The following is a 10,312-nucleotide window of genomic DNA, read 5'->3' as shown; positions in this document are numbered from 1 at the left end:
ATTCTCTGCCCAGCCTGTAGTTGTGCTTGATGATCAAGTGCTAATCTTTTGTGGATGAAGAATGATGGCACTTTCTGTTCAATGCAAGTATTTATGCAGTCTGTATTTGCCTCGATTAAATCTGAAACATATTCAGTGTTTTGTGCTATCCTAAAAATGGAAAAAATTTGTAAAAGTTACTGAAGATGCCTTCCTCACATAAGTTGATTTAGTATGGAAATAAATATTGGGTACATTTGGCGTTGGTGGGATGAATGTGTAGTTTGTATGTTTTATAAGCATTTTCTAAAAGTACAAAGTTAATTCTTTTACTGCTGTCTCTAGGTGATATTTTTTGTTACATTTTCAGGGCATCTCACTGATGCAAGAGAAACTGATAATAAGGGAAGTTGTGTATTTCATGTTCTCTACTGACTTGGTTTTTGTGTCCTGCTTTTTCAAAGCTTACCATAAGGCTAGATATGAAGCTTTAATTTTCCCAGGACTCATGTCTTTCAAATGGTGGCTACATAATGCAGACAGGTTTTTTTCATTTTTTAATAAATGCAGCGAAAGATCCCTCAAAACCTTTAATGTTTTTGGTTTTTTTTTTTTCTCTTTAAGGTTTGGACCCCATGGAATCCCTGTGACAATATTTCCTAAAAGGGAATACAAAGATAAACCGGAAGCCATGCAGCTCCAAAGTAAACCATTCCAAGACGAGGCACAGGTGAAGTGTGAATCTAATGCTGCAGTCCCAGATGACTCTTCTCTCACGCAGCCATCAGAACCTAGCATAGCTAAAAGCCTATGGACTTCTAAACCACCTCCTCTCTTTCATGAGGGAGCGCCATATCCTCCTCCTTTGTTTATCAGGGACACGTATAACCAGTCAATACCTCAGCCTCCACCCCGGAAAATTAAGCGGCCCAAGCGTAAAATGTACAGGGAGGAACCCACTTCTATCATGAATGCTATCAAACTACGACCCCGGCAGGTCTTATGTGACAAGTGCAAAAACAGTGTTGTTGCAGAGAAAAAGGAAATAAAAAAAGGTGGCAATGCAAGTGACTCTTCAAAATATGAGGATAATAAAAAACGAAGAAATGAGAGTGTGACTACTGTGAATAAAAAACTTAAGACTGACCATAAAGTGGATGGAAAAAGCCAAAATGAAAGCCAGAAAAGGAATGCTGTGGTCAAGGTTTCAAATATTGCCCACAGCAGAAGCAGAGTAGTTAAAGTTTCCGCACAAGCAAATACTTCAAAAGCGCAGTTAAATACAAAAAAAGTTCTCCAGAGCAAAAACATGGATCATGCAAAAGCTCGGGAAGTCTTGAAAATGGCCAAAGAAAAGGCACAAAAGAAGCAGAGTGCAACCTCCTCTTCCAAAAATGCACATTCAAAGGTCCACTTCACACGGCGTCTTCAGAACACCAGCTCAGGTTCCCTCCCACCCCGATTGCGTTTAAAGCCACAAAGGTATCGGAATGAAGAAAATGACTCTTCTCTCAAGACAGGACTTGAGAAAATACGGAGTGGCAAGATGGCAACTAAGCCCCAGTCTCGCTGCTCCTCCACCCGCTCAGCAGGTGAGGCCCCTTCAGAAAATCAGAGCCCCTCAGAAGGCCCTGAAGAGGCCAGCAGTGAGGTTCAGGACACAAGTGAAGTGCATGTAACTGTTGATCAGGATGAACACCAGACATTGGGCAAGAGAGGCAGCAAAAGCAATATAACGGTTTACATGACCCTTAATCAAAAGAAATCTGACTCTTCCAGTGCATCAGTTTGTAGTAGTGATAGCACAGATGATTTGAAATCTACCAACTCTGAGTGTAGCTCTACTGAAAGCTTTGATTTTCCTCCAGGCAGCATGCATGCACCTTCCTCCTCCTCCTCCTCCTCTTCAAAGGAAGAGAAAAAGCTCAGTAATTCCTTGAAAACGGAAGTCTTTTCCAAAAACGTGTCTAAATGTGTCACACCAGATGGCAGGACCGTATGTGTAGGGGACATTGTTTGGGCCAAGATTTATGGCTTCCCTTGGTGGCCAGCCCGTATTCTTACCATAACTGTGAGCCGGAAAGATAATGGCCTTTTAGTTCGACAGGAGGCTCGTATCTCGTGGTTTGGCTCCACAACAACATCTTTTCTTGCTCTTGCACAACTATCCCCCTTTTTAGAAAGCTTCCAGTTGCGCTTTAATAAGAAGAGAAAGGGTCTTTACCGCAAGGCCGTCACAGAGGCAGCTAAGGCTGCTAAGCAGCTGACTCCCGAAGTTCGGGCCCTGCTGACACAGTTTGAAACGTGAACATGGAAAGTAAGGTAGGCAAGAAATTTGGAGGCTCCACAAAATTCATAGCCTAGTTAGAGAACTACCATGAAGGACTTGTCAAGTCAGAAGTTGCACTCGGTTGACTGCTCTTTTTATACTAAAGTTGTTCCATTTGTAGCGGTTTCTGGACAGTTAAACAAATTGAACATGCAATCAAAATTAGCCTAAAGTGAGAACTTCAGTATTTTTCAAGTGAGAATTTTTTTTAAAGAAAAGAACTCCTCAAACACCCAATGCATAGGAGCCATAGCCTCAGCTGAAAGGCAGCTTATTTGCAGGGAATTTTTTAGTAGTTTCTACCCAGTATATAACTAGTTGCTGTGTGGCAAAGGGTTAACACAAGGGATGAAAGTAGTAGCTGTGACTTTTTTTTTTTTTAGGTGGCCCATCAGGGAAGTGTAGAAGTGTGAGCCTTGTCTAAATGGTCTTTAAAGATTATTTTAAATAGTCTCTAATGTATTTAGTCTGGCCAGTGCAAATTGGTTCAAAGCATGCTTAAACATCTTAAGGAGGCGTGCCCCAATCCACATAGGCCAGTTTAAATGGCATTAGAAGACTTGCTGAAATTTTTGAGGAAGAAGAATTCATGTAACTTAAAGACCAGACTAAATGGGGTTTTATCGTAGTGACCACTTAAACACTCAGCCTTTCTATGCACATGGGGGCACAAATGTAACACTTCAGGGTCTGAGAAGCTGAGAGGGATGCCTGTAGCTCTAAGACAAAGCTGAGAAGTCACTCAGTATTTGGGATCAAGGGCTGTTAATGCTGCATAGGTGTGAATCATAACTTCTGGTCTTTCTTCCTGAAGAAATCTTTCAGGCAATTTGCCTGGAGGTTTAGATTAAGAGAGGCTTTGTTTTGAATGTGTAAATAATTGATTGCTGAAATTGGTCAGATTTTCTCCTGACTGGTTGTTCCTAAATTCTTAGGATACGTCCTAGTAAATTACACTTTGTGAATTGTCAGATGTGTAATTGTTGCATTTTGGATGTATCTAACTTCATTTTTTTAATATTTCCGTTTAAGGTATCTGTTTGCAGGTCAGAAAATGAGAATATGTAATTGTGTAATGCTCTGAAATGTAAAAAAAAAAAAACTGTAAATAAAATTGACTAAATCTGAATTATTTGTGTGTGTTTCTCAAAAAGCTTTGAAAAAAAATCCAGGATGTTAGAGTACTTTATATGTATGCCGTATATAGAGGACACCCTTTTAAAAAGTAAATTGTCCTTTTTCACGCATTCTTAAAGATAACTGCTTGATGTAAAGTACTATTGGTATACTTCAGTCTTAATTTTGAGATTAAGCAATTATCTGTCCCTTTTGTTTCAAAACTAGCTCTGTAGAGGGCTTTCTGTAAAGTTTATTAAATTTCTCCCTTAATTAGATTTTGTTCCATATATTTGAATAAAGACTGTGGATAATGTCACTTAATACAGTGGGGAAATGTTTTCAGTTTTCTCCCATCTATCAAAACCTAATCAGACCCATTCTCCACTGCTACTTCAGCTTTTCTTGCATGTCTTTTGCTCAATGTTGGGGCATTTTCATGCAACTGACTTAACTTTTTTTTTTTTTCCTTCTAGTTTTGGTCCTTATCTGACCATGTGAATTACTGTCTCTTCTCCAACCCACTCCTGTTTCAGCCTTGCAATGCCTTGTGAAGAATCTCTCAGCGTTCATCCCAAAGCAGTTTTCATCCTGTTTTTTCCATAATTGCCCATGTAGGCAATCATGACAGATGTAAAAATTTAAGCTTAGACTGAAATGAGATTTTAAACAGACATGAAAATGGGGGTAAGGATTTAATCATCAAACCCTTAAAATCTTTTTAACTTAAGATTAAATTTCATATGTTCATGATACTGTCTGGTCTTTCCAAAGCATTCCGTTTCTTTTTACCTTTTAAAATTACTCTGTTGTGCCCACAGACCTATTGGAAGTATAAAGTGTCAAATACATGGCCGTTCAAATTTTCCTCGAGTTTACGGTCATCTCTGTTAGGTGCTAATTAAGCTTCTAAATATACCAGCTTTACCTTGGCATTCTAACAGTTACCAGAAAAACCCACTGGTCAATGCTTTTTGAATGTGATAAACACACAATAAATTCATAATGAGGAGAAAAAAAAATTGGGAAAAAAAAAAAAAAATCCTGTTTCACATCTATGTATTCTTTCCTGCAAACAGAAACAGTTACTCTATTTAAGTAAATAAGCCGTACTTTGTTATTAAAGCAGACTGCTTTTTGAAGTCAAGAACCCATACAATGTGGTTTAGATGTCTACACTAGTTCCTTGAAGTTTAGAAGCTCAAGCGAACTGATTATAAGTTAGGTGTTCTGAGCCAAGTAGTGGTGAAATCAATATTGACATTGTTAATTTTTCTTTAAAAGACCTGGAAGTTTTGTACTCTTATCTTTTAATTTATATAAAGTTAGAATAGTACGAAAGCATACATAGTCGAAGTTTGCTCAGGTGTCCACTGGTAAGATGAGAGAGCAACAAGTATGAGAGGGGTTTCTTTAGATTGTTTTATGTTCAAAAGAACTGTTTATGAAAGGCATTTAAAGAGTCTTAGTTTTGATTTGTAGCTGATCAGTCTTTTAAGAAGTCTTTCCTAAGTTGTATAGTGAATGTGCATTATCACTTCAGACTTAACAGGTCTCAAAACAAACAGATTTTTTTTTTTTTAATTACTCTAAAAACACCACGTTACATTAGGTTGACAATATCCTATTCATACTTGTCCATGATTTTCCTTTCACTCTGAAGTAGCTAACACTCTAGATAAAACAGAGTTTACAGTGGAGAGAATGTTGGGCTTAATGTAAAGTCAGGTTACAGTAAATAACTTTGGTTATAGTAGTATGTATGCTGCAAAGTAGATTAGCTTTGAAGACTTAGCTAAAACAGCACTAAGCTTTGCTGCAAAAAAACCCCCACTTTTATGTGCCTATCTGGTCCCAGCAATGCCTACACTTTGAGTGTGGACTACTGTTCTGGCAGTCGGGTACACATCCACTATCTCTGAGTTAGCTTGACAGTTTAAATGGCTTATCAAATAAGTCATGACAGGAGCACGCCTGTACAGTGCCAGGATAGTGCATCTGCGTGATTAAGCTGTGCAACTGTCGCAAGCCGCCTGTGTCTTGAGAATAGTGACTGTTAGTTTTCTATCAGCTTAATATAATAAATTGCAAATGATGACTTTTTGAATTAATGAAATTCCTCAGTGTAGTTGTTGAATATGTATGGTTTTTCAATTTAGGGGGGAAAATGTGACAGGTGGTGATGAGTTTCTAATACAAGCCTACTTTTCCTTTGAAGATCTTTAGCTTCAGTTAAAATGTTTTGGGAGAGAGTAGTTATTCCAAAACTTACAAAGATTTCCTTTAACAGGAGTGAAGGTGTGATCGCTTCATGAGTGAAGCTAGAAGCAAATGTGAAATGCTTGTGTGTCTCTGAAGTGGAGTTCTACAGGAGTTTGAACAAATATTTGTTATTTTTCTAATGAGAGTTGTAATTTTATGTCAACACTTAAATGAGATAATAATCTCTGATTATATGGTATTTTCTTTTAGACAGTGCTATCTTCAGTTTGAAACCTACATAACTAACAGCTACCTCACCAGGAGGGGTGTGTTTAGTGGGGGTGATGTAGGTCAACTCCGCAAGGCTGAGAAGACTTTTTTCCAGCATGTTGTAAAATACTTTTTTTTTTTTAAAAGTAGTTTCTGAATGTGATTAGGTTTAAGAAATAGCACATCAGTGGAAGTGAGGAGGGGGTAAAAGTTGCTTAAGTCCGGAAACTGATTTCCATTCATGTCTTCTATAAGCTTTTGCTAAAGTTGTCAGAGTAGAATAGGAACATGAGTTTTGGAAAATAAACCTTAGTAGCTAGTCCTCAGTAGCATTATCATCTGTCCTCATGCATGTTCTGCGAAGTACAGTGTAAAAATAGAGCTGCCTTCTTGGCTGAAGAATTCTGGAAAGAAGGAGGCTGACAATCAGTGAAAGACTATTTCAGTTCATCTCTTTCGTTATAATTGTATTCTAATAAATGTCTACAGGAATAAGCAAATTCAGTCAACGCAATGGAATCACTACACTAACTTGGAGATAAACACTGATAAACACTGTGAACTGGAAGTTGAGTAGAGTGCACTTATGATTAAAAGGGCAGTAAGATGGCAGTGTTTTGTGTCAAGCCATTTGGTAAAAGTGTAGGTATACTATTTAAAAGCAAACTTCAAAGTGATCTTACAGAATCACAGTGGTTAAAGGCTGAGGTGCTTTCCATTCTTATTTTCAGTTTACTTTTTAAGGGTATAAATAGAAAGCTCATAGGGAACCTGAAGGAGAAGAGAGGAACTTGGTGTATTGAGCTAGATGTGATGCTGGAAGGAGAACTGTGAGATGGCTGTTGGAGAATAATACGTTACTCTGCAAGTTCAGTAGAAGGGAGTAGTGCTCTCCTGTTTTAGAGAGCTTGTAGGAGAATTTTGGTGAAATGTATGTCCTTGTCTCACAGTCAACTGTTTTAATTTCATCTAGGATCTACTTCACCCTTGGGGAAATGGAGTGACTTGCTACAGGATTTTGTCAGTTTAAGCTGTGCTTACATTAAGTGTGTATGTCTTTTTGGTTTTTTAGGATAGGATATAGTAGCATACCTTTGGGGGATATAGACAGGCTATGCTTGCAATAATACAGTAAAATTATCCGCAATAATATAGTAAAATTATCCCTCTAAATAAAATGAAGTATCAATAACAACAGAGGTTGTACATAACTAACTTCCTTAAAGCTTCTTCTGACATGACTGTAGTGATCAGAGATCATCCACATCAGGACAGGTAGAGGCCTGTAGCATTGAAAACTTTTGTAGTAGCTGTCAAGCTATTTAAAGATCCATTAGATCCAAGCTTGTAAGATGTGGATGTAAGTATTCAGCTTCAAATTATTCATAATTGTAATGGGAAGAACCTCCGTTTTGATACATGTCCTTAACAATTACGATGGTATGTTCCTGTTCAACGTTTAAAATACCTCGACTACTGTTCTTTGTGATAACTTCATATTTTAGTTTAAATAGTTCCCTCCTGTGGTGTCATCCTGTTAGTGTATTTATAGAGTGTGGCCATTTAACTAGATAAAATAAGATCCCCTTGTAGGATGGCTTTTCTATTCCCTGCTCATCTTGCTGGCATTTTTATGCACCTGTTCTAGTTTGAACTCATCTTTCTCTGGCATCGGTGGCAAGAACTGTTTATGGTAATTTAGATAGGGTTTTATAAAACTCTTACCCAACAGCAGTGATTCTTCCTAAGTCAGAAATATCTCTGATTATTGGTTTTTAATTATTAAATCCTAATAGCAGCTTATAGTTTCCTATGATGTACTCATACATTTCAGTCTTTCTTCTGTCATACCTGGGATGTATTTACCAATCCAGACTGTAATTTAGATTAATTTATACATTTTTTTCTTAAATTAAACTGACACAACTTCCCTTCTGTGAACACAAGGCAAAATAGCAGTTCCCAGGCATGGCTGTGGAGACAGTGATTTGGTGACTGGCTTGCTATCACGCTTTTTCCTACACAGTTTTCTTGTTGCTACCAGATTCGGCAGTTGGGGATAACCCTCCCTGGGGCAGCGCTGGCAAGCTCAGTGCCAGGTACCGATTGTTGAAGGGAACTCAGACCCATGGCTCCATTTTTTTCCCCAAGAAAAGGCAATCAGTGTTCTTGGTGTGAAGTAGGATAAGCAGCAGTGTGGAAAATGAATGTTATTGATAAGACCAGGGCTTTTATGCCTTAGAAGACCTGAGCCACCTTGTGCATCCAATAGGGAAACAAATGGGAGTAAGAGGTGGTCTTGCGTGCCTGCATAACCTTCCCAGTTAGCTTCTGTACGCACAGGGCTGAAAACTGATCTCCTGTGCTTGTGCCGATGGAGATGTATAGTCTTTGTTCTTCTCTACCTACCTACCCATGGTCCGAGGAAATAACGTTAACAACACAGGCCGCAGGTATAAGCTGGCGCAGGGAACAAATGAGGATCCCCTGTTGCGAGTTTAAATTAGGGCTTTGCTTGTTCAGTCCGTGAAGACAAATGGATCTGTGGGATTTATTTGGGCTACATGTTTGAGAAGTTATTTTCAAAATCAGGACCATGCACATTTTGAACAACTGTAATGCAGTTTCTATGCCAATGATTTTATTCCTCAGTCCAGAGAAGGAAGAAAGGACTGTTGGAACTGAGGATATTACAGGTCTGCACATACCTGCAGGATCAGTGCAGAGGCAAAGGGGAAACACACTTCTGTTTAGTTGCAACTAGGACAAAAAATAATATTTAAAATTATGAGACAGAGAGGTAAGATTAGGCACTAGAGTATTTATTCCAGTTGTTATAGTGAAACCGTGGGTGTTGTTTGGATAGTTGCATAGTTTTCGTAATTACAGGTTTTTAAAAACAATAGATTAAGCTAACCTCTGTCAGGAATGGGTTAAATTCATCCTGCTTTTGGGCATGGGATAGAATAGATGATCTATCCTGACCCTGTCACGGCTCTGTTTTCTGTAATTTTGTTATTAACAATTCTGATTTTGGAAAAACAGAATCTTTGTAGAAATATGCATATAATAAAGGATTCTGCCTCATGCGTCCTGTTCACAGTCATGCAGGAATCACGCTTGATATAATGGGGAGGTATGGCCTTCTAACAATAGAGTCTTAGCTTCCATGCCTAGTAAAACTGCACTGCATCTCCTGCCAGGGGCCTCTTCTATGCAAAATCATGTTTGGATGGCATCATTTATATAACATGTCAACTTTAAATTAGTTGAGGGTTTGTTTGTTTTAAATAGATCTAGGTCAGTTTTCATGTCTGCTTACTAATGGTTTTGATGTCAAATATGCAATATGAAAAAGAAATATTCTTATACGTGCCAGCCATGTGCTATAAATCTGTGATTTGGAAGGCAAGCTGTGTTCTCACTAGCTTGTTACCATCACTAGAAGATTCTGGTGACAGAATTGTGCTTGCCTGTTTTTAACAGGTGCATAAAGGGGATGAGAGTACTTGCTTTGTCAGTAAGCAGATACAATTCCAAGCAACTGTTTACTTAAATGCTAATTTTGCATCATTTTTATTTAGTAACATTTAGGATTTTTGTTTGGGTTTAGGAAACACAAGTGTTTAATTGTACTTCTGCAGTGGTTCAGAATTTTAAAGCATATGATGCCAGTTTTGGTAATTAGTAGCTCTGGTGAAAAGGAACTGAATCCATAAAAACGGAAGTTTAGTTAGGGTTAGAACCTCAAGCTGCTCTGTATGACCTGATTAAATGCTTCAGTTGACACATAGGTATCTGTATGAATGGCATTTCATAAATAATTGTGGACTGTTTCAGGTAATCTGGTTCTTCAGTCATCTAAAACTGAAGTCATCTTGATACTGATTTTACTAAGGGGCGTATCGTGGCAGCTTTTCTAAGACGTCACCACTAATATCAGCCCTGAAATCAGTTAGTACTTCATACAGGAACACAGATGAATGTGGTAAGGAATACATCCTTATGTTTGCTGGTGCTAGGAATGGTCTAGTTATTTTTGTTCTCCTGTTGGTGACACGTGTGGAACCTCAGTTGGAAGGTGACTGACGACAAAGTTGTGTTCTTTTGGCCATCTGTAGTGTTTGTTTAGTAGGCAGAGATTTTGATTCTGACACACAAACTTTTTTTGTTTTGGTAAAAATACCAAGAAATATGTTTGCTAGGGGCTGTGATAACAAGTTGCTGAAGTCTGAGCAATAGAAGGAAGTTATTATCAGGTTACTCTTACTGGTTTCATGATGCTCATTTAACTTGGACGTCATGAAAGACATTGGGAATGTCTTTGTGAAAGCTCCCAAATCACTCCTGATTCCTGAGTCCTTGAAGAAAAACAAGAGAGAGAAAGCTTAGTACTAAAAATAGCTCCCCACCCCC

The 10,312-nt window shown here is 38.2% G+C and overlaps 1 protein-coding gene across 1 annotated transcript in view; it reads left to right on the top strand.

The window, feature by feature from the left end:
• The first annotated feature begins 600 nt into the window (after positions 1-600).
• The window catches only part of PWWP2A (PWWP domain containing 2A), a 16,077-nt gene continuing 6,365 nt past the window's right edge, over positions 601-10,312 (top strand). The window contains exon 1 of the mRNA XM_009574493.1: positions 601-1,571. Coding sequence (XP_009572788.1) covers positions 671-1,571 — 901 coding nt within the window. The 5' untranslated portion in view covers positions 601-670. The remainder of the gene's footprint in view (positions 1,572-10,312) is intronic.

Source organism: Fulmarus glacialis, unplaced genomic scaffold (assembly GCF_000690835.1).
Source record: "Fulmarus glacialis isolate BGI_N327 unplaced genomic scaffold, ASM69083v1 scaffold38463, whole genome shotgun sequence".
NCBI lineage: Eukaryota > Metazoa > Chordata > Aves > Procellariiformes > Procellariidae > Fulmarus > Fulmarus glacialis.
Note: the sequence above shows the minus strand (reverse complement) of the source record. Positions and strands in the feature narration are given on the sequence as shown.